General features: G+C 39.3%; 3 protein-coding genes across 4 annotated transcripts; 2 read left to right on the top strand and 1 right to left on the bottom strand.

The window, feature by feature from the left end:
* The first annotated feature begins 999 nt into the window (after nucleotides 1–999).
* LOC114352903 (L-lactate dehydrogenase B chain-like) lies at nucleotides 1,000–7,299 on the top strand. The gene is made up of 9 exons (XM_028304665.1): nucleotides 1,000–1,102; nucleotides 4,690–4,899; nucleotides 4,975–5,171; nucleotides 5,431–5,548; nucleotides 5,673–5,797; nucleotides 6,102–6,324; nucleotides 6,401–6,507; nucleotides 6,605–6,739; nucleotides 6,970–7,299. Exons 2-9 carry the CDS (start codon nucleotides 4,743–4,745, stop codon nucleotides 7,138–7,140), a joined length of 1,233 nt encoding a protein of 410 aa, XP_028160466.1. The 5' UTR covers nucleotides 1,000–1,102; nucleotides 4,690–4,742; the 3' UTR covers nucleotides 7,141–7,299.
* Nucleotides 7,300–8,111: 812 nt separating this feature from the next.
* LOC114352900 (TATA-binding protein-associated factor 172-like) lies at nucleotides 8,112–13,849 on the bottom strand. The gene is made up of 9 exons (XM_028304661.1): nucleotides 13,839–13,849; nucleotides 12,884–13,076; nucleotides 11,921–12,080; nucleotides 11,408–11,493; nucleotides 10,821–10,925; nucleotides 10,203–10,333; nucleotides 9,703–9,799; nucleotides 9,024–9,166; nucleotides 8,112–8,310 (listed from the first exon to the last, which is right to left on the bottom strand). The coding sequence occupies exons 1-9, from the start codon at nucleotides 13,847–13,849 to the stop codon at nucleotides 8,112–8,114; spliced, it is 1,125 nt and encodes a 374-aa protein (XP_028160462.1).
* Nucleotides 13,850–14,003: 154 nt separating this feature from the next.
* Nucleotides 14,004–24,663, top strand: Ldh (lactate dehydrogenase). Of its 2 annotated transcripts, none has more exons than XM_028304663.1 (7): nucleotides 14,004–14,103; nucleotides 16,131–16,258; nucleotides 19,702–19,819; nucleotides 21,804–21,928; nucleotides 22,250–22,472; nucleotides 22,728–22,969; nucleotides 23,246–24,663. In XM_028304663.1, exons 2-7 carry the CDS (start codon nucleotides 16,136–16,138, stop codon nucleotides 23,408–23,410), a joined length of 996 nt encoding a protein of 331 aa, XP_028160464.1. In that variant the 5' UTR covers nucleotides 14,004–14,103; nucleotides 16,131–16,135; the 3' UTR covers nucleotides 23,411–24,663. The 2 variants fall into 2 exon arrangements, with proteins under 2 accessions (XP_028160464.1, XP_028160463.1); XM_028304662.1 differs by lacking the exon at nucleotides 14,004–14,103 and adding an exon at nucleotides 15,174–15,424.
* The last annotated feature ends 74 nt before the right edge of the window (nucleotides 24,664–24,737 follow it).

Raw genomic sequence — 24,737 nt, 5'->3', positions numbered from 1 at the left:
TGGAAACTTTCCCAGTGAAATACTGAACTCCTGAAGGGTAAAAGGACAAGCATGCGCAATGCTCCCGACGGTCCTAACCCAAAAAATGTATCGAGGTCACCTTGACGACATCGTTTACCTAATTCTGCTTTTGTCGAGGCAAATACAAAGTATTTTTTATTTAATTATCAGTAAGTAAAACATTTTTAATGTAAAAAAATCGACCGCACAAGCCCTACATTTTCCATGGAATTACATTCCGTTTCATCATTTAGCGAGGGTTCAACGTTTAACTGCGCTGATTGCACCATACTCTTAGTGGTTACCTAAGTAATTCGGAGGCAATGTACGAACTTAGTCCTGGTTACGCATGGCGCACGGTGACCTTACTCTTGACCGAGAGCCGTGTCCTTCATTTGACCTTTCCGGTCTGGACTGTACCACCTTTACACGGCCTATTTATGGCTCCATTTTATTTACATCGCTGATGTTGCAGATTTGATGATAGGTACTGTATTGCTGTGAGTTTGCAATGTACAGACACTAATTTCTCTTTAAGAATCTCGGTTTGATTGATTTCAATGACTTCCGTGAAATGAACGGTTCATAAACTTTGTTGTTATTTTTTTAGAGTGCAGACCACAATCTGCTTCTTATTAAAACATCAGTATTGAATCTTAAACCAAAGTCGTCCTGCTACGGAGTAGATAGGTACGGCTATTAATATCCACTCCCCTTTGTACGGTACTTACAAAAGAAAAGTTTTTATTGCTGTAGGTAATTCAAAGACGAATAAAAACAACATTTTTTTGGTTTCCTCCTTACGCTACCATTTATTTTAAGGACTAAGTATTGTTTATAGAGATATGTAATGTAAGTAGGTAAAGTTATTTGACGTGCTACGAAAATAAATATGGTTACGTCATTATAAGGAAAATGCATTCATTTTTCAGTGATGGGATTCATCGGGTAGCTTAGGTTAGAGGTAATGTATTAAAATTTTCATTATGTCGCTTCTATAAATAGTTGCCTACCAAATCTTATTGTTGTGTGGTAGACATTTAAATTAGCAGCTTTACAACCTGTAATTTTAAAAAGGCTTATTACGCTTCTTAATAAGTAGGTAAGTGTTTTCCTTCTACGTCTACCTATTTAAGTTGTGTTCCCTAGAAACGTTTCTTCCACCCATTGCACAATACCGCCATTTCCCCACGTGCATTGCATCACGCGGTGAGCCTCCCGTGGCCGAGTGCGAGTGACTCGTCTCACGCAACACGGGGTAACCGGTTCGACGCTGCGCCATGTGAAGGCCACAGGAATGCTCGTATCTTTTGTTGACATAACAACCCTCACAAATAAAGGCATGGGCTCTATACACATAGCTAGGTACGTACTACGTAGTGCATTCAGGGCATACTTAGGCATGGTAGGTGTAAGCTTTTATGCGTTTTCTCGGCAGCTTAGGAATAGAGTTTGCATAATTAATTGCGTTAATTGCGAGTATGATAAAATTGTACGTATATTCGCTTTAAAATACATATCTTTTGCTTCATTATTATACAGGGTGTTTCTTGTAAGGTGTCAAGCCGAAAGCAGGTGATAGGTGAGGACTAGACCTATCGATTTCACCCCCATGTATGTTCTACGATTTTTCATAGTTTAGAAGTTATCGTTAATTTTGTGATTTTTTCAAATTGTATGACCCAGTAGGCTTTAAATTTTTTTATCTTTTTTTTGGGTCGACTTTTCTCAGATTTCTTTTTTTTTACAGATTCCCTATTAATTGCAGATTTTTGAAAAAAATAATCAACTTCCTATCTTTGATGCAAGATACAAAATTTTTGCTAGAAACATAAAAAATATGCTTTTAGCGGAACATTCTAAAATTTTCAACTTAAAGGTTTGAAAAAAAAAAGAACTTCCATAGGTCCAAAATAATTTTCAAAACTGCGCAGTTTTCTGAACTTTCATAATAACACAAAAAAACATGTACTTAATAGGCCATTATTTTCTGTAATCGCTCCACTAAAGTGGTAAGTCGGAGATTCTGTTACATGTTTTTGACTTTCTTAGGACTAACTAATGTTTGCAATTCTCTAAGTTTACGTTACGTAGAACACATTTAAAGACAATAACTGAACAGAACATTTTTTATCCACAACGAGGAATCTCTTGCCATTCATCTTACCTGATGGAAACTGATGGATGATCAGCGAGCTTCACTCGGAATCCTAAACCACAGAGGAATTGGCTGTCCTAAATAGGTGGCCTTACCACTAGACCACAGTGGTTGTTGTTACTTTACGATTAAATTCGATATACCTACATATTAGAGTGCGAGAGAAAGGGAAAGAGTTTGTGTGTGTGTGTGTGTGTGTGTGTGTGTGTGTGTGTGTGTGTGTGTGTGTGTGTGTGTGTGTGTGTGTGAGAGAGAGAGAGAGAGCAAAAATGGGTTGCATTTAAAGTAAATGTTCAAAATGTCCGCCGTTGACCTGATTGCACATTCGACAACGACGCAAAAAATTCTTTGTAAAACCTTCTTCTTCATTTTAATTTGGTTTTGTGCTTCAGTCAGCTTTGTCCGCAGTTCATCAATATTTTCATATTCCCTATTGTATACCAGATGAAGGGCAAGAGCTTCCTCGTTGTGGATAAAAAATGTTCTTTTCAGATATTGTTTCTAAATGTGTTCTACATAACGTAAACTTAAGGGATTGCAAACATTACTTAGTCCTAAGAAAGTCAAAAACATGTAACGAAATCTCCAACTTCCCACTTGAGTGGAGCGATTACAGAAAATAATGGCCTATTAAGTACATGTTTTTTTGTGTTATTATGAAAGTTCAGAAAACTGCGCAGTTTTGAAAATTATTTTGGACCTATGGAAGTTCTTTTTTTTTTCAAACCTTTAAGTTGAAAATTTTAGAATGTTCCGCTAAAAGCATATTTTTTATGTTTCTAGCAAAAATTTTGTATCTTGCATCAAAGATAGGAAGTTGATTATTTTTTCAAAAATCTGCAATTAATAGGGAATCTGTCAAAAAAAAGAAATCTGAGAAAAGTCGACCCAAAAAAAATATAAAAAAATTTAAAGCCTACTGGGTCATACAATTTGAAAAAATCACAAAATTAACGATAACTTCTAAACTATGAAAAATCGTAGAACATACATGGGGGTGAAATCGATAGGTCTAGTAATCACCTATCACCTGCCTTCGGCTTGACACCTTACAAGAAACACCCTGTATAACACCTGGTTGCTCGTGATTTCTCTTTACGATTCACTGGTTTTTGTACCTACCTAAGTGAAATGACCTAGTGGAGTGGTATTACCTAGTTATTTCTCAAGACTAGGCTGCAGAAAGCAGAAACTTAGTTTAGGTTTACTACTCTACTTGCTTATTCACGTAGTTGAGTAATTTTTGAAAGATGGTGTAATTTTATTTCTTTACATTCTCACGATTCCAACTAAGTACCTAGCTACTTTGTATCCAGGGCGTTTAACAGCGAAGTCAGCAAATAGGTTTAAATGTAATTTTTGTTTGTGAACATCTGCCTATTTTAATTTTCATGAAGCTTCTATTCTATTTTGAATTTAATTAAATTCACGAACAGAAACAACGCCATCCAATTATAATTCTGAAACACTCTAGGAATGCACTTCTCTTTCATGCGACGTGGGCGGCGATAACAGTTTTTCATGAATAAAGTTCATGTAATTTTGAGTATACTTACCTAATTAAATCAGAGTTAAGATGACTGAAGTGGGACGGAGTTTCAAACTATTCTACCGCTACTTTGGTATTCTTTCCAAGAATTGCTTGATTTATTTATTGACCTGCATAATGCAACAGAAATAAACATGGGAATAAAATTATTGTAGGGTAACTTATTATACAGGGTGACTGGAACTGAACCCGCCATAGCTAATAGGCGTATAGAGGTGGTCATTTGCTAATTATTGAACCTTACTTTCTATGGCTAAAGTTTTATAGTTTAGGAGATATGTCAATTTTTATACTTTTATCAGATTTTTCCGAAATTTGACCTAAAAACTGCTTCAATTTTTTTTCTCGCGTGATTTCAACAGTTTTTTTTATTTGATATTAATATCGAATATGCTGGAGATATTTTTAAGATTATTGGCAATCCATTATCACCATTAATTTTTGTTTCAATCGAATTTGAAGTAGAATTTTTTATCGTGGTTTGTACTTTTGTTGAACTTTGGCGGCTCGTAACTAGTTATTGAATCATTATCTAGATCTGAAATTTATTTTATTTGACTAAAGGTTTATTCGATATTAGTATCAAATAAAAAAATCGGTTAAAATCATGCGAGAAAAAAATTTTAAGCAGTTTTTAGGTCAAATTTCGGGAAAATCTGAAACAAGTATAAAAAATGTCATATCTCCTAAACTATAAAACTTTAGTCATAGAAAGTAAGATTCAGTAATTAGCAAATGACCTCCTCTATACGCGTATTAGCTATGGCGGGTTCAGTTCCAGTCACCCTGTATAATTAATCCTAATTAGTATGTAACCTTATTTTACGTTTCAGCAGCGTTTAACTTTTTCGAGAAATAAAACAAAAACAAAAAAACGTCACAAATCACTCGACATGACGTAACAATAGACACAAATCCACACAAATCAAAAAATAAAAATAATTAAGTATAAATGAATTCCTAGAAGTAAATCCGCATGTAGGTATTAGATTTCCGCGGATAGTTTGCGTGGTGGCGACAGAGAGGCCCGGCACGATGCGCCCGCTGCGGTACCTACAGTCTTTGGGGCGCAGCCTGTACTCGTTGACCAAGAGCCAAGTGCAGACCTCCCCGCCCATGGCCTTGCGTGACCCTAACATCATCTCGTCACCTCTGCCTACGCCACCGTCGCACAAGTCCCAGCCATTGCAATGTAAGTTTCTCTATCCTTTTTTCCACAAGCGACCCTTTGTGGTTTCTGCTAACTAATAATTTAAATATACCGCAGGTGAAAAGGGCATAAAGGAGCCACTAGTAACACCAATAGAGCGTGAACCACCCACCGATGCTAAGAGCCCCAACGGGTCAACCTTCGACCAGCTGTTCCTGACCATGGGCCGCGGCAGCTACAAACCGAATAACAAGATCACCGTGGTGGGCGCTGGTGACGTCGGTGTGGCCACTGTCTTCTCGTTGCTGGCTAAGGTTTCTGTTACATCGTGTTAATTTTGTGTTTAAGTTACGCCACCGTCAATCTTCAAAATCACGGGAAAGGGAACAAGCTGTTAGAGCTCCTGTCGAAAAAATAACGATCCAATAACTGGAAAAGGTTTATGTTTAAAATCAAATATTACGTTTTGATTTATTGTAGAGCGTGTAGTTTGTTTTCAGAGTAGGTACGCTAACTTTCATCTAAATTTCTTTACTTACCTACTAGAGTCAATCAAAGGTCGGTGTTTTTCAGGGTGTTACAAATGACATAAGCATGATTGACTTCGGAGAAGATAAGCTGAGAGGCGAGCTCATGGATTTACAGTATGGTTCAAAATTTTTAAGGAACGCCAAACTACGAGCTAGCAAAGGTGAGATCATCTCTCTTTTCTTTGTATCCTTAAACACGTTCCTGTTTTTAAAATCAATAATACTCGTATTTTTAGCAGTTAAGTATGGAGAAAAATAGCTTATTAGTTAAATCCTTTCTTGCAGATTATGGTATATCAGTAGACTCAAAGATTTGCGTGTTAACTCCGTGCTATGAATCGGAGTCCGGTCAGAAGATTGGCGACTGCACCCGGTGCAATGCGGAGGTCATGAAGGCTGTCATACCGCAGGTAGGAAAGACACCTTTATCGCCTATAATTTTTTTACCCGACTACGGCAAAGCAAAAGGAGGGTTAAGATTTTTTATTACACAGTTATTTACGATCAGTTTTCAATATTAATCTATTGAGCGAATACCGTCTTAGTAGTTGAAGTTATTCCTGCTGCCATATTATCTCTATCAATAACAACTATTCCCGGTTTTCTATAAATCAATTCCAATCCAAATCCGTCCTTCCGCCGCAAATTTTATTTTCTTTTCGATCCTCTATATCCATAAATTTCGATGCTTTTACACTTTCATATTTTTTACAGCTTCTCCACTACAGCCCCGACGCTATCATCCTAGTGGCAATAGAGCCAGTGGACGTGCTGGCCTACCTGGCGTGGCGCGTCAGCAATCTGCCCAAAGGCCGCGTCTTCGGTTCTGGCACGAATCTATATTCTGCCACGTTCCGGTATTTATTGGCAGACCGTCTCGGGCTGGCTCCGTCGGCTTGCCACGGGTACATCATCGGCGAGAACGGGTATAGCAGTGGTAAAGTTGTGTTTTACTTCGTTGCTTATTTTGCGTATTTAAAATTGAGTGACATTCATTGAATACTTTCCACCAGTGCCTGTGTGGTCCGGTGTAACGGTGGGAGGCGTGCACCTCAAGGACCTCAATCCTGACATCGGCACAGACACTGATCCTGAGAACTGGCAGGAGATACACCGTCAGGTAAAAAAAATAACAAAAAAAGATTTGTTTTCATTGGTACCTTAAAAATAACAACATACCTACTTAGATGTTATTAATGTCTTGCAAATAAAAACAGGTACTGCAGAGTGGCCAGGAGATCCGCGACCTCAAGGGCTGCAACTCCTGGGCCTCTGCCCTCTCTATCACCGACATCTGCTCTACGATACTGAACGACGCGAACTGTATAAGGCCCTTGTCTACGTACGTCAAGGTACCCTTCCTTTGGAATTACTCACATCCTTAATTATGGAAAATCCTGAATTCCCAAGTACTATTGTTTAAAATGGGCTACCTCAGAATTTTACGACAGATATTTCAGCTTTATCTGTTTTTAATCGCCCATTTCAGCACGCTAGGATAATTCCGACAGATGGATCCGAGCAAGTTCATCTGCTAACCGGCTAAGTAAATGGATATTTAAGTATGTCTCTTAATCCATAGGGTGAGCACCAAATCAACGAAGAAATCTTTATGTCTCTTCCCTGTGTGGTGGGAAGCGCGGGAATCACAGACATCATACGGCAGCCGCTCAGCTGCAACGAAATTGAACTTCTGCACAAGTCTGCCGAAGCCATCGTCGAGAACCGAGGCGCTATCAAAATCACTCAATAGATACTGAATAACTTTTACGATAACATTATCAGTACTGACGTCCCTAGAATGCAATAGAAAGTGATGCGTCAAACTTAGCGGAAATCCAATACTTAGTCATAATTATTACATTTAAATTATTTCAGTCCGTCTGTTTGTTTCGAAGTTCTGTTCCAATAAAAATCCTGTTAAACTTATATTATCTTTTATTTAAGCTTATTTTTGCTCACCATTTTTAAAATAATACGCAAATGTCTTAATGTAGGTTTGGTAGAGACAGATTTATTTAGGACTTAGGTTTCATTTTTACGTTCTCTGATTATTCAATCATCCGATTTACTTTTTGTAATAGGGGTCAGCGTGGGACTTCCACCCACAAGGTGGACCGACGACATCATAAGCAGGGAGAGGAAGCGCGCTGGACGCAAGCCGCTACCAATCGATCAATATGGAAAACATTGGGGGAGGCCAGTAGTAGACGACGTCCTATGGCTGAAATGAAGATGATGAATCCCCTATAGATTCATAGACTGAATCTGACTGAAACTTTATAGCGCCAACCCTCAGTTCAGTCCAAGGTTCATTCCAACCAACAAGTTTTAAAAAAATGTTTTATAAAAAATTCGACACATTACCTACCGACACATGGTAAGGTAAGGGTGCTCTAGCTCTACCTACCACTTGACTTCTTACTGACGACATTTTTTAGGACACCATGTGATAAGGACGAGTATCTATTACTGCTGCACTTATGTGCGCTTATATTCTGAATAGAGTGGGTCTAGACAAAGTGCAAATTATAATCGCAAACCAGTCGAAAAGTGGTCGAAAAGCCCCTTTTTTGTATGGAGTTTTGACGGATTCGATTTTCGATTCGATCAAAAAGTGCGTTTTGTCTAAGCTCGTAGGTATCATAAGATCAAAGATTCTATATCAATCAAGTTTTTACACTATCAAGATTGATTTTATGATATTGAGTTTGTGGTTTTGTATCAGCAAATGCATGAATGAACGTAGAATGAATAAACCAGANGCTGGGCCAGCAGCGCTGCAAGCGTGTCGGCGGAGTTCTGCTGAAGCTCCTCGGAGCTTTCTTTCTTGATGCTCTCCATCAGCGGACGGACCACTGGGTTCAGCTTCTCTGGGAGAGAGTGCAGGTTGGCGCACGCGGCTGCTAACGCTGCTTGAACGCTGCGAGGTTAACAGAAGTGTTGATTAGTTAGAAACTTCACAAAGACGGTTTCTCGTTTCGTCTCAACGTCGCGTTTGCGCGGCGCGGACACGAGGCTAAAACTCGAGAGGGAGACGTTAGGAATCCACGACGTGTTCGCCGCGGAGAAGCGGCGTCGCTGCTCCGCTTTTAAAACGCTTGCAATCCGCCAGAGTGGAAGCTCACTTATGGACTAGGGTATTGTTGACTCTTAACTATGTACAAATGAGTGGTTGATATCTTAACTGATTCCAATCTTAAGACTCGAATTAAATACGTAATTCCATTGATCTCAAACGTAGATTCAAGCTTGTTTTAATCTAAATATCGAAACAATATACCCCAAAATTAGTTGCCAACAACGTAAATCAATAGCACCAATATTATTGTTGACGCAATCTCTCAATACAAAGTAACAGAGCTATCAAATGAGGGCTATCGTTTTAGCGCTCACCAGTTAGCGCCACAGTAGAGTAAGGTCCTGTCACTTGCTAGTAGCGAAGACAGTGGCACCAACTGGTGAGCATTAGAGTGGAAGGAGGACTATCGCATTTGCACTCATCAAGATGGCGCCACTGTAGAGTAAGGTCCTGTCAATCGCCAGGGGTGCCAACTTATAAGTATAAAAACGATAGCCCTCATTGGCAAATAACAAGTATACAACAACAAAATTAATAGTAAGACATAAACTTACGACACATTTAACGTGTTCTGTTCCGCGCAGCACTGGTTGACAGATGACTGCAGATTCTTCCGCCTCTCTTCAAGCGTCTGCGCAACTCGCTTGATCTTCATCGCCGCCACCATCGGCTGCGTCACTTGCGTTAAATGGACCACCTGGGAATATAATAAATACACTCGGCGTCAAATAAATCGCTTTCAAGCGTATATGCATCCCCACTTCCCACCAATATTGGTATCATTTGAAAGCTTAGTTCTAAGCTTTATATTTCACTAGCTGACCCGGCGAACTTTGTTCCGCCTTAATGGCAATAAATAAGCAGACTTTTTTTTAATTTCGAACGGGATAAAAAGTATCCTATGTCCTTCTCCTGGCTCTAAACTACCTCCCTGACAATTTTCAGCTAAATCGGTTCAGCCGTTCTTGAGTTATAAGCGAAGTAACTAACACGACTTTCTTTTATATATATAGATTACAGGAATGGTTGGTACCCCACCAAAAATGTGTTCAAAAAGTGCTACACTTTAAAGCACACCTTGACGTCACAGGCCTTTTCTTTTGAACTTTGACGCGCTTTATTTCTTTCATCACGGATTTTCACGCGTACGAAATCACGGGCACAGCTAGTAAAGATCAAATTAAGGGCGCGCTTATGAGTTGATTAAATAAAGTATATTGATGTAGTACGCACCTGTTCTAGCCTCAGAATATTGTTGAATTCTTCACCGTCCACCGCCAGCTTGTAATGCTTCATCATGGCGTGTAAATCACGAGCCTCTTGTAATATCCTAGAAAAATAAACACATTTAGAATTCATGGAAACTGTCTGGAGTCCTTAGGGCCTGTGTACACCGTGTTTACTATACATGTGGGAGTTTGAAACGGAATATAAGGGACTGAGTGAAAGGGAATGAATGAGTGAGTAAGAAGTGATTTTGACAGGACGAACGGTTGAAAATATACGGAGCGAACACTCCTTGTCTCCTGTGGTTTATCCTGGAAATAAAGCTGAAAACATACCATCCATGTCGACGGCGCGATTATAAGACGTGGTGTGAATAGACCCTTGCAGGACATAGAACAGCTGACTTTATTTGGGTTAATAAATAAGTATTTTAATTGACATTAATTCATACTTCTTCCTGACAATCAAGTTACTTATAATCTATTTTTCTTCTTCTTTCTTCTTACCTATTGCAGGTCAGAGCGACCTCGTCGTAGTAGAGAGCTTGGTTGAGCGCCGCGCTAAGCGTGCTCGTCAGTAAAGGCGGCGCCAGTTTACTCATTTTCTCTTCTTCGTTCGTGGAGTCACTCGGTTCTCCCTGAGAATAAATATTGACATAAAGTTATTACACTTTTTAGTGTTAAAAGTTGTATATCAAAATCAATTATAAATAACTTGAAAAAATTCGATTCCCGCCTCAGGCAGTTCGATTTTTTCAAGTTATTTTTAATTAAATATTGATATTGTTAGGGAAATTCTATTGTTGACATTGAGTACGATTTTATAGATGGTTCTACTATCCTCCAAGTGTCTAAGGGACTGTGGATTGGCTGCGGGCAGAAAATACGAAATACTGTCCTGCGTGCAACCAGCAGCGTGATTTTACACAAATGCGGACCAGGGGGCCTACTCTGAAACGCTATTTACGTAGTTTCAGGACTATCTGTCACCGTCACTCATGCTGGCATATCTCTTTGTGTGAGAGGGATGGCAACATTCGAAACTTCGGATGACGTTTTTCGGAGTAACCCCGCAGATCCGTACGCTTGCTGAAATCCGCATTACAGAAAAAGGCAGTTAATTACCTGATGCTGCAGTCTCGCGCGGCTGTGGCGCGCCCACATGGACACCACAAGACCCGCCACGAGTCGCTGCAGCGCGCTGCCCGAGCGGAGGTACACCACCATAACCTGCGATCAAGTACTGCTTACATTACACATTGCAATAGTCTAATAAAAACTCTATAAAGATTCGGCCTAACCAACGCGTGCAAGATCGCGATGGCGATTAGACTTAAGCTTCAACGATCGCGATCACAGGCCAATGACAGAACGCGCGACCCATGAGAGTTCACGCGACCTGTCATTGGCTATGATCGCACCGTAATCGCGTCAGCGATGGCGATCTGCACGCGTTGGTGTGGTTGAATGTTAAACACATTGATCCCATCGCGTGTGCAGACTGATCGCGTTGGTTTAGCCGAACCTTAAAACGAAACAATAGAGAAGTGTATGCACGCTGCCGCGATCACACTTCAGCGCGAAATCGCCAGACTAATCGTTAGTGTGAAAAGGTTCTAAAATAAACATTTCAAAATTTCACCTCACAAGCAATCAATAAGCGTGGACTGAGTAGCAATTTTATACTAAACGTTAAAATTTGGTAAAATTACCTTAACATAACAGTCTATTGGGCTCTCATCTTCTGCTTTGTACTCTATACCAGGTGCGGGTTGAACGAGGTAACATGACAAGTAACCTGTAAAGAAAAAACATAAAATTAATCTATAATTTAACGAAATAAATTTGGAAGAAAGGTCCCTGAAATTTCACAATCACCACTTCAATAAGTCTCTGTATCTTTAAATGAAGACTATAGTATAGAGCTACCCATAGTCGGCAGCACCAAGTAACACGTATGATAACCACATAAAACTAAAGACGTGCGCAGCAAGGTAGCGCGCGACGCCACCTGCTGCGAACCACTTCTAAAATTTCGTTGTAATTTAAACTTTATTACATAGCCGTTTAGTTCTTACCTAGGACGTGCGCAGCCAGGACTCTAGCACGCGTTACTTTACGGTCACGCATCGCCGCCGGTTACGACTCGCCACCTCCCACGAACCACTACTACAATTTTATTGAAATTTAAACCTACTTATATTACATAGCCGTTTAGTTCTTACCTAGGACGTGCGCAGCCAGGACTCTCGCACGCGTCACGTTACGGTCACGCATCGCCGCCGGTTGCGACTCGCTGCCGCCTACAAACCACTTCTGGTTGGGCCGAAGCTCCGGCGGCAGCGAGCTATCTGACGAAACCGAGCTGGTGCGCGTGCGCCGCTCCTGAGAATAGAAAATGAGTCTTATTACACTATCTTTAAGTTACATAATTCTGTAACGTGGAATAGAATATTGATGCCAAGTTTTTAGTGTGTGTGATTTTGTACGTAAAAATACCGGGAGACCTTAGAGTATGATTCAGACTGACCTCAGATTGTTATTACATCATATGTCAAAGATCTAACAATGCTCCAATACCAATAGAAACCTTTTCGGTTATGCTTGTAGCTATCAGAAACTAAACTAGAAAACGTTACATGGCAGAAATTTCAATATCTCACACCAACTTTCTTACCGGTGGGTTTACCACAAAAATTCAGCAGCGGCGGGGTTTCAATCCGCGTTTCTCGGCCAGTCCGATACCTTCACCGTTCGGCTATTTGTTAATTCATTTGCATTTCATCTCCAGTCTACCCACCAGTCACATTTCTATTCCAGCTGATGTGCAATTCGGTATCGAGGTAAAGTTCACGCTCAAACAAAGACGAAAGATAGATTTATGTACTTTTCATTAAAAGTCCGAATACCATATTATTTAAACTAAAATTACTAAAACACAGCAAATACCCGAGAAGCATTTGACTTGCGTGTGAGAAATAGTAGCTTTCTGTCAGCTTTAACTCAAAGATACATTTGCGCTCCGTTTACGTTACATCTTCGTTTGAACTAGCTGTCAAATCTACACCGCGATACGGATTTGTCAAAACAGCTGATGTTCGTTTGTCGTCCAGTTCCGTTTCAGTTGAAAATTTTTCGCTGCCACCAGGATCACTCCGAGTGACGCGTGCTGGAGGGAGCCTTCGTACCTTAGACGGCGGCTGCAGCAGCAGGCCGGGCTCGGCGGGCAGGCGCGCCGGCTGCATGGCGAGGCACAGCCACGTGGCCAGCACGGGGCACGCTGCCACCAGGATCACTCCGAGTGACGCGTGCTGGAGGGAGCCTTCGTACCTTAGACGGCGGCTGCAGCAGCAGGCCGGGCTCGGCGGGCAGGCGCGCCGGCTGCATGGCGAGGCACAGCCACGTGGCCAGCACGGGGCACGCAGTATGTGATTATAGCTTACTAGATGACGAAAATTTCTGCGTTCTGGTCTTATCCAGAGGTTCTCAAATAGGGGCCTAAAAATGCGGCGAAATGGTTCCAGTAAAGGATGGTACGGCAGTGTTTGCTTCGCGCTCGACTTGGCGGGGGCACTGCCGTGCCCCCAGATTTCAAACCGCAGTCTTTAGTAAATACACATAAATTCAATAAATTCAAATTCAAATAATTTATTTGTGAAACACAGGTAAGCAGTATGATGTACAAACAAAATATGTGTTCAAGCCGTGATCAGCCTTGTCGGCATACAAATGTTAAAGCGTGATATTAAGTATAATATTATGTTAAAGAAAAGTAATAATGAGCAACATGCACATAGAGGATGTTTCTAGGACGAAAGTTCAATTAATAAGTTCCACTCAAAGTAACATTATTTATTGTATACTTAAAATGGCATATTCTTTGCTCTACATGGTGCTCTGACTGAAAATATTCATATTATTAATACGAAAAGTATCTGGGCAAGGTCAAAATCTGAGTATTGTTACAATTTCATAATTATAAGAGCTTCGACATCATGAATGGCCCTATTCCTAAACATGTGGATCGCCCAAGGTTGTCACCAATGACCTTCCCAATTAATATTTCTATGTGCCTGAATTACAATGTCAATGCTCCCGTTAAAACACAATTGTAGCAATAGTTCATAATTCCGCGAGACGTACGCGTTGATCATGTCCTGTATCAATGGGTATTAGCGTGCCATTATCGTCCGTACGGTGGGGTTTTACGGTTGGTATTAGAATGCATGGTGGGCCTGATTCGGGCATGCGCTGTGTTGTGGCATCCAAAACGGAGTGTTGAAGGTCACCTTGGCTCACGGAGCGCGGCAGCGAAACAGCCGGCTCCGCTCCACAAGAGTCGAGCGAGACTCGCGGTCCCAGCAGCTACGTGCCGGCATACACACACGCGACGCAACAACTTTATTCAGTAAGTAAATAATTTTGCGATTCCTGCAACTGTTGCATCATGCTTTAAACTCTACCAATCGCATGTATTCAGTTAAAAGTTTGGTGTAGTTCGCGCCGCGCCCAACTGAAACCGGCCGGTTTTGATAAAACTTTATTGGGCGTAGGTAGTAGCTTAAATGTTTGAACTCGTAGTCTAGGAAAACGTTTCCTTGTAAATCAAGCACTTAACGACTATGATGCAGACAACATTATTATGTTGAAATGTGATGCAAAGTGAATATTGTTTGAAAAATTATAATTTATTATCATGGTAGAGTCATTACATATTTAAGTATGTGTTTGATTTTATTTTGTGTTAGTTCCGCTATAATTTTCATTGTTTCATTGCATTGACGTACAAAAAAGAAATAATATTTTAACTTCCTTATTTCAATGTTTCTAAAAGGCGGCAAGATAGCGTCCGCGCGTATCGCAAAAACTTCGTGAAATTGTTTAGTCAGCCCACTCCTAATGGGGAAAATATCAAATTTAAATGAATTCAGGCGCAAAAACTGTAGGTACTTACTTAGTGCGTTTGTTATTTATTTTGCTTCACCTGGCTTATTTTCCGTTATGTTATGGCTTAAGGAAAGTGAATTCTGTTCGCTATAATAAATAAATAGCTGATGGGAATAACCGCAGATAGAGGTCAATGACGAGCATTGGGCTAGGGAGAGACATGTCTATCATTGGACTGACGCGTAAATGACGTCATCGGCGTGGGTTGGTAATAAAGCATGCAATAATGTAAGCGCCGCTAAAGGAAAACGAAATCCTTCCACGAGTTGTTAAACTCGAGTAAAATAAATTAAATTATCACGGCAATTGCGAACTGAATGCTCTATAAAATAAATATGTATGTTTCTATAGCTCTATAAATCTCAGAATTTTTATCGGACTTATATCAAATTAATTTGCGCAATCATTTCAAAGATTTCTGCGAAATGTATATTTTTAAAGGCCCAGTCACCGGGGAAGCCTGCGCGTGCGTGACTCCCCACAGCTACCGTTTCGACCACACTCTATATAATTTCGCGTCCCCCGACGGTTCATTCAGTACATACCGACCCGGCTAACCGGTCAAATCCAACAGCGGTTCAGATTGAGACCCTTCAATCGGTCATTCAACTGTCAATCCCAGCTGATCTCAGTTCGGTCAATCGTTTTCATGAGTGTGGTTGTGTTCAACTTTCTTCGAATTTTTTCGATATCTTGATCTCGTGTTTGTTCATCTGGATTAGTTGAACAATTTGTTATAATGGCTGAAAACAATCACGTACACCACTGCAATGGTGGACGCTGTAAGTCTTGTTTTTCTCTACTTTTCTGGCGTGCGAATCTCTATCAGTCTTCTTCAAGGAAAAGCAGAAAATGCTTGTCATCGAGGGAGACAATTTTTATAATAATGCACTTTATAAATCGCATGCATTTACCTAGCTAGGGTTTCCCGGCTCTTATCAGCCGCTGATTTAGATCCAACAGTTGATATTTTATTTGCGGAGCGCACAGTATTGTATTTAGCACGGTTCGTTCACCTATTAGTTTAGTTATTTTTAATTACCTGCCTGAGTAGGTACCTACATTTTTTTATTTCAGTTCATTTAATTCTATGAAAATTAAATTGCAAAAAAGTGGTGACCAAATACTTAGTTTAAGCTTGACAAAAAAAAAGGTATAGCTTTTTTGTTGTTTTTTTACAATTTTAATTTTTAATTATAATACAATTGTTGATGCAGACTCAATGAATTAATAAGTACTTAAAATACATAGAAATTAATTATCATGTTACTTAGGTAAAATTATTTTCAAAATTACTCAACATAATTATTTGATTGCAACATTTAAAAACATAAGTTAATTTACTTCTCGCTAAGTTACCAATTTTACTGAACAACTTACTTTAGATTACCAAACACGTATCCTATTAAGCTATTCATATTATTAGACCAGCTATCTATAGTACCTACGTAACTTCGTAAAATGTACTGAATATTTTGTTTTGTACAGGGAAAATGGCGACCATCGACAAGCTGTTCCAGCCCGTGCAGGACAAAATGGACGACACGGGGAACAAGGTCACGGTCGTGGGAGTGGGGCAGGTCGGCATGGCCGCCGTGTTCTCGCTGCTCACCCAGGTCAGTGATATAGGTCGCGACGTGGGACGCCGTGGGGATCACCGGTGGACCCCAAACAATACATTTCTGCATACATTGTGTCTGGATGTTCGGCATCCAAAGATTTAAATGCCAGGCCAGACCACACTTTCCACGCATAACCACACTTAATGTTTTATTTTATTTAAATGCAAAAGGAACTCTTTACTACTGTGTCTCTACCTTTTAACGCTCGTTTAAGCCACTGAAAAGATTTTGATGAAGTTTAAGGTCCAGGAAATAACAATTTTAATTAACATGAATATTTCCGGTTTTAAAAATAGGTCACACGTATAATAATGTTATTCTGTAACAAACTGAAATTCACGGAGGCGAAATCACGGTCAAAAGTTAATATCACATTATTTATGTACATACATTTAATCTTTATAGTAATTTAAGTTGCCTGGGGTAGTTATAAAATTTTATCATTTAATATAACTATTATGCCTAGTGCTTGCAAAACTTTGTATTGTGGATTTTAAAAGTTATGAACTCTCAAACAGCTGGCTGCGATTGTTTGGCTTGAATGAACTTGTTGCATCTGCGCTTTCGGGACCTGCCCACCGGTCCCAAGTCACAGGCGGCAAAAAAGTTTGCAAGAAGCAGATGCAAAAATGTCTTCAGTTACCTGGATAGTAATTTTATACTTTTTTGGCGTGGTTGTACTATTAGAATGTGCACTATGTAGATTCAAAATGTTTAGCTCTCATTGAGCGAAAATAGTAAAGATAAGCACTTTCAAAAAAATCTTCTAATTCTGTAAAAATATTAGTCTATAAAGCCCTGAAAGAGTTTCAGATTAAAGTACCAAACGATAGAGCTACATGTGAAAAAGTAAAAAATTAGATTTGGCGCGCTGCCACCGTACGCAGCAGTCGGCTGCTAAATTAAAGCATCTTATATTTACGAGCTAATAGGAAAGAATAAAAATATATTTGCTTATCAAAATGGTTAGTGCTACGAGTATAAATATATGTATAATAAATACTAGTACCTCGTTCAGACATGCTGCATAAAATGCTCAGGAAACGTAACAAGTTACCTACGATTGCAATGGGACTGGTTTGCAAATACTTTAACAGACAGGTGTTTCTTAAGCTTAAATCGGTATTTATTTCGGATTCACAAAAATCTCTTAAGATGTTTTCAGAAAAAAAAAAATAACGACTTATGTTTGAACTTTGGACGTAAATCTCATCATTAGATTTTACGAATTCCCTGAAACTGACCACGACACCATTTACTAACGTAATTCGTAATGGTACATTCCTATTTTTTTGGACAATATTTATTAGGCACAGTCAGGCGTTCAATTGCGTTTATTCAAAGAGTAACGTAGGTACCTAACACAGTTTTGGTATGCTCTCGTAACTAACTGAAATACTTAAGGACTCGTTAATTAAGTATAGTTATTAAAAGGTAATTTCTGATCGTAAATAATATTTGAATTACTTACTCGTAGTTAATTGGATTTCATTATTATGATAAAATGCTAGCTAATATACCTAATCTCGAAGATTTAAAATTATTCAATATTTCTTGCTTATTACCGTGAAAATCATAATAACTGGTATTTCCAGACATTACATTTATTTAACTGCCTTTACAATTATTTAAGAGTTATTACCTACTGATAAAATATTTCTAACGGAGATGATGTGGGGCGGTGGTTCGTGTTCATTACTACTACGCTTGCGATGTTAGGTACTGGTTCAAATCCCGCTGGAGTAATGTGCATCGAAATCAGATTCATTAACGTTCCTGCTGTATTACTTTATTCATCCATATCCGCTGTAAATAAATAAATATGTGTCCCTTTGGTCACCATAACGGTAAGCACCACTTGTGGCATGGCCATGAATTATTTATACGAGGCACATTCGCATGCACTCAGACAATGTGACTTAACTAGCATAATAGCATATTAATGAGTCTGCTAGCGATTAGTCCTTGCAGTCATTGTCGCTGAACCGCCTATCTGATATTCACTACGAAAATGTATCTACGACACATTTTAATCTACGAGTCCGTCCAACAAATCAATAACTAATTTGATGATCAAAGTTGCTGTTTACTGTATAAATGTCTGATCTGCAATTCCCTTAATTAATTAAAATATAAGTCCTTCCAATAAATCAATAATTAATTTGATGATCAAAGCTATTTATTACAGAATAAGATGTCTGATCTATGGCTTCTTTAATTAATTAAAATCATTAAATATATTTTCTTTTGAAGACGAATATTGAATACTTACAAATGCGTAGCAATTCTATCAATTCATTAATTCGCAAAAATGAAAGAAATGAGATGCTTTATGGATAGGACTTGTAATCAGTATGAAATGAAATTGTGAAGAAAACTTACACAGAAATTTATGTAGAGATTGATATTCTTTTTAGAAGTTAATGTAATCAAGATATATTAAATTGTCAATAAGTTGATTGGTATGAAGTTGATTGGTTTACTTTATTGAAATTTTATTTGCGCAGTCGAGAAAGAAATCAAGGTTAAGTCTTTGTAGACTTTAGAAACTAGAGAAAAAATAAAAATATTAGCAGTGAAGAAGAGCTTAATAAAAAAGGCTTAATATTTATTAAAGAAAGGTAAACAATTTTTCCAAAACATACGCATAATATTGATTGATGAAATCCAGTGGACTAAAATACAACAAGCAATATGAAATATTAAATTACTGATCACTTGAAGGGCAATGTCCTAAACACGCATGTCGGTACTGTATCGATTTTTTCCGTATTTCCTAAGGGTATAGCCAGACCAAGGTCAAAATAATTTCGACTAAGTCTGGTTTCTTCGTCTTTCTTAGAATGAAATAAAGTTAACTAGTTATCCATTTTCCTTTTTTTTAAATATTATTTCTTCACCAGGTTTTCTCACTTGTAATAAAAATAAAACATATCGTTACATTAAAAATAGCGTAATGCTTATAGTCCTAATACAGCACTCTCAAAATCGCTTTTAAAGCCAAATACCCAGACAGGTATCTAATTTATTTATTACGCACAGGCACGAATATCCATTGGTAAATACCTTACCACTAATAAGATTAACTCATATTAGTCTGAGTTATAAGCCGAATTAGGGATCGAAAATTTCGCTTGTTTACTTTACTGATTTCATTAGTTACTTTTAACTCTTCTAATAATTAATACCAACCGTCGTATTTTTTTTATCAAAGTGTTATTTAGAACCCACATTATTATCACTGCCCCTCATAATTATTGTTGTTCTTTCATCATCATTTCAGCCATCTAGTTGATTTAGTTACATATGATTCCAAGTTACATCTACCCTCAATTAGATTAAAGGGTACGATTGTTCAATACATGGGAAACCTAAAAATTTACGCATAAAAATAAAGCCAGTGAAATGTACGTGTACGACTTACCCGCTCGTTACAGGGGGTCACCAACAACATCGCCATGGTGGACGTGATGGCAGACAAGCTGAAGGGCGAGATGATGGACCTGCAGCACGGCTCCGCCTTCATGAGGAACGCCAAGATCCAGGCTAGCACAGGTAACAGCTCGTTCGTTTCAGCGGAAAGACGTCCACTGCTGGACAAAGGCCTCCCCCAAGGATTTCCGCCGCTCTCATCCAGGAAACTCCCACGACCTTCAGATCGTCGGTCCACCTAGTGGGAGGCCTACCCACGCTACGTCTTCCGACTCGTGGTCGCCACTTAAGCGCTTTCCTGCCCCAGCGGCCATCAGCTCTACGAGCTATGTGCCCCGCCCACTACCACTTGATTTTAGCGATTCTGCGGGCTATGTCAGTCACTTTGGTTCTCCTCATCTCTGATTTGATCACGTAGGGAAATTTCGAGCATAGCACGCTCCATCGCTAACTATCGCAGGTAACAGCTCAGATCCATCAATACTCATCCAGGTAGATCCAGGGTATGCACACTCCAGACTCCCACACTGTAGATCCAGGGTTACACGGTAACTTTAACACTTATGTCCTTTCGGTACTGAAAGATAACAATATTATCACACTTTTAAAACGATTACGAAATATTCGAGTCATACTCGTACTAATGACATTGCAGTTTGTACTAACAATGACCGTGAAACAAGTCTGCCGTCTTTGTTTATGTCAGGCCAGTTTATTTAAGTTTCTGTCCCTTACTATAAATAATGTGAGTTTATTTAAGGATGTTAATATTATCCTGAATGCTGACTAGTGTAACTACAATGCATTTTAGACTGTGGCACAGTACCTACATAATTAACACAGCTGACATGGCTTTGTTAGCAGTTGTGATTAACCTACATAAAACAAAAGTTACCTACATAATTTTGATTTAATGGCTGTTGTATGAATTATTGTAATTTAGTTGCAAAAATTAAAGGAAAGTAATTTTTATAGTTACCAAAATAAAGGCAGAACAAAAAAGATCATTTCTGTGCCAAACAGGCACCCGCTCAATTTGACATGACGTGTGTATGTCGCGACACTGATTTATATCCACGGGTACCACCCAGAGCCATCGTCAAAGCTCACAGATTATTTGTTTCGCATGAAAAATAGAAAAAACATAGATATACAAAAAGCGAATAACAGATTAAGATTTAAGATAAGTCGTCAATTATTTCACTAGAAGTCTTCAGGAAGTTGAATGTGTAAGATCTACCCACACATAAATTGCGAGACGCTTCATGTGACGTAACGGAGCTGTCTCGGACATGTCTGTAGCACATCTGAAGTCTTACTGACGTTTTGTAGTAACAAAACCACAGCAGGAAACAGGAGTATACTCAGTTACGCAGAACTTCTGGAATACATCTAAATTCTCGGAGACGTTTTGAGGTGACAAAAATGCAGCAGTTAGCACGATTACTTACTTAAAGTAGCGTAATGTGTAAACGCTGATAAGCTCAGGAACATACAACCCGATCGAGTTACCCCGAACCTGGTAACGGTGACGTCACATTGACGCTCTGGTAAGTGGGAGGGAGAGTCGCATTCCAGCGAGGTGCACAAACGCAATTTGCTAGAACGGGTTGTACTGTTATGTAATATAATGGGGATGTTGCCTGGGTCAAAAAGCAAGAGTTTTAATTAGTCCGTCAGTTAACTTATCAAAAAATACTCTACACGTATTTTTCACTTTTTCAAACTAATGAAAATTTAAAGAGATAAAGCGCCCCAAAGTTCATAAGAAGAGGCCCGTGACGTCAACGCTTGCTTAAAAATGCCGCACGTTGTGACGTCGTGCGCAACTTCAACGCACCATAAATATGTAATTATTTGTTAGATTGACAAATAAAAATATATGTGTCCAATATTTTTTGATATTAAACATTACGGACTAAAAAAATTTTTTTAGGCAACTAGCCTATTTCCCCCACTCGTTCCCACCGCTGCAACTCGTGTGTAGCCAGGATCTACAGCTTGACCGCCAATACAAACCCAACCAGTGAAGGTCAAGTTTCTCCCGGGGGAAAGCCTTTGTACTGTTATGTAGTGACTGAGTAAACCCTGTAACATCTGCTTGTAGATTACTCGATCTCCGCGGACTCGAAGCTGTGCATCGTGACGGCGGGCGTGCGCCAGCGCGAGGGCGAAAGCCGCCTGGACCTGGTGCAGCGCAACACCGACGTGCTGAAGATCATCATCCCCCAGGTCAGACACAAATAGCACCTATATGTTCTTTTAAATGGATTCCGAAACATCTTTTTGTTGTAGAAAGATTCTCGATGATCAGTAAAAAGTTAGCTCAGTATACGAACACATATTTTTTCTGGAAAAGAATCATCATACGAATTGCCAAATATGATGTCGACGGAATGTTCATTATGAGCTGAAACTTAGACCAGTCCTCAGTACCAGCACATTATAAACATGATCGAGATTTCACGAGACGAGGTTGCACGAGAATTGGCCCCCAGTTTCAGAAATATCCCCAGTGACAAACGAATTTTGAACCACCTGTTTTTTCTCCAGCTGGTGAAATACAGCCCAGACGCCATCTTCATCATCGCGAGCAACCCAGTGGACATCCTAACTTACGTGACGTGGAAGATCTCCGGCCTGCCAAAGCACCGCGTCATTGGCTCCGGCACCAACCTGGACTCGGCGCGTTTCCGTTACCTGTTGTCAGAGAAACTCGGTATCGCGACCACCTCCACCCACGGCTACATCATCGGAGAGCACGGCGACAGCAGTGGTGAGTGTCAAAATCATTCAAGCAGACATCGATCCGGCTCGAAGGACCATTAATCGTTTGAAGCAGCCTTACGTGACTTTTGACTTCACCCACGATGGCGATGACGTTCTGATTTTCAATACGCCGCTAATCTAGTTGATGCCGACATTCTTATAGAGTTCACTTACTGTTCAGTATAAAAATATCATTAACTAGTAATGGTAATAAGCCTTGGCAAATCATTTGGCACTAAATAAAGCTATCGTACCTCTACAGTGCCCGTGTGGTCTGGCGTGAACATCGCCGGCGTGCGCCTCAGCGACCTGAACCCCAAGATCGGCTCCGACTCCGACCCCGAGAACTGGAAGGAGACCCATGAGATGGTGGTGAAGAGCGCCTACGAGGTCATCAAGCTGAAGGGCTACACCTCCTGGGCTATCGGCCTCTCGCTCTCGCAGCTGGCTCGCGCCATTCTCTCCAACGCCAACAGCGTGCATGCCGTCTCCACCTACTTGAAGGTAAGCATGATCGCCAAATAGAAGTTATCTATTCTAGGTCTAATGTTGCTAAATTACCGCAGGATCCAATCCATCATGGAGCTCTGCTAAAATTGGTCGGACTAGTAAATGAAGCATTTCACATCAAGGCATTTGACTTATCTGTCAGTTTATTTAGGCCAAGGTTTAATTCCAAGTTGCTATGTCATTATCCTTTCTTATCATATTAACGCATCAAATCTAAGATAAGCTTGCACATTTTGAACAAGTGGTCCTGACCGAGTTTTTGTCTTACAGGGTGAGCACGGTATCGAAGAGGAGGTGTTCTTGTCGCTGCCCTGCGTTCTGGGAGCCGCAGGAGTGTGTGACGTCATCAGGCAGCCGCTCACCGACACCGAGACTGCGCAGTTGCAAAAGTCCGCGCATCTGATGGCCCAGGTGCAGGACGGTATCAAGTTCTAAGCGCCCATCAATTGCATTACATAAAACTTGACTAAGTTTATTGTACTGTCGAAAAACCGGCTTCAAATGACATCATGCCATTCATGGTTAAATATTTTTAGACAATACAACACTTCGTCAAACTTTTTTGTATTAGCAGAGAACTAGCGATGAACCCAGTAGAGGCGCACGATGTTAAGGCAAATTCCAAATATGTAACGCACGAAGAGAAAACTGTTGAAAATACCTTTGTGGTAAAAAAAGATTGGTAGTTGTGCACTCTATTAGATCAATGAGCTGTGGTTTGTTCTAGAAAAAAGTTATTTACGATTTTTATGCGAAAAAGTATTTTTGCCAGTGCTTTTATTAGGCTCTTCATAAGCTTTCTTGATTTGCCATATCAAAATAGGATGCAAGAGCGACTGAGATTTTATTTTATTTTAAGTGGTTCCTACTTATATGACATAACTAAATTATATTCCACTATTAGGATTAACAGTTACATTCTTTCCAAAAATCTCAAATATTTGATCATGACGTAATGATTTGTGTAAAAATCCGGACAGTTCAGTATTTGTGTGTATTAATTAATTATAGTAATTGAAGAATCTGTCACAAAACTTTATTATAGTCATCTCCAGTAAGAATTAACATTTAGTAGACACTAATTAATTTATGATAGTGGCTTCAGATTTGTAAGGTTGCGATCTGTTTTTGTCATCTTTAGATTATGGTACACAATTGAACGGTTTGTTAGTCCGGCTGGCGTACAGCTAACATGGATGTGACTTGTAACAGGTTTTACTTTTTTGGAGCTGAGCAAATATCTCGTTACACCATTCCAGTGAATATTGTTTTCCAAAGAACTCACGTAGGCGTATCAGTATTTAGCACCTGAGTGAATAAGAATTTCTCATAATTTAAATATTTATCATCTTAGTTGTATGTTGTGTCCCTGGTAGACGTGGCAAGAATCCAGAACGTAATAGTTTAATAGCTACGAAATATTATATTTTCAAATCTTTAGAAACTAGACATTCGTAATTTTTGTCTTTTAACGAATTTCAATCGCCTTTAGCTTTTTGATGTGTGTAGTTAGTCGAATAAATTTAATAGGAAAATATTAATAGTAATTATATTTTGTTATGCTATCGTATCCAGTATTAGTTATCTTTACATACGAATTTTCTTGCATTTACAAAATTATACCTATGCCAAATGAACCATAGATTAAAAATGTGTTATTGTTGTCATTATTTCTGACAGACGTATTTTTATCTTGTAATAAAACCCTAATGTAATAGCGATAAAAATAAATATGTTATTTTAATTACCGATTTTCTAATTT

The sequence above is a fragment of the Ostrinia furnacalis genome, unplaced genomic scaffold (assembly GCF_004193835.3).
Source record: "Ostrinia furnacalis isolate ACB-3 unplaced genomic scaffold, ASM419383v2 OfSCF1473, whole genome shotgun sequence".
Taxonomy (NCBI): Eukaryota; Metazoa; Arthropoda; class Insecta; order Lepidoptera; family Crambidae; genus Ostrinia; species Ostrinia furnacalis.
The sequence above is the reverse complement of the archived record's forward strand: the minus strand, read 5'-3'. Positions and strand labels throughout refer to the sequence as shown.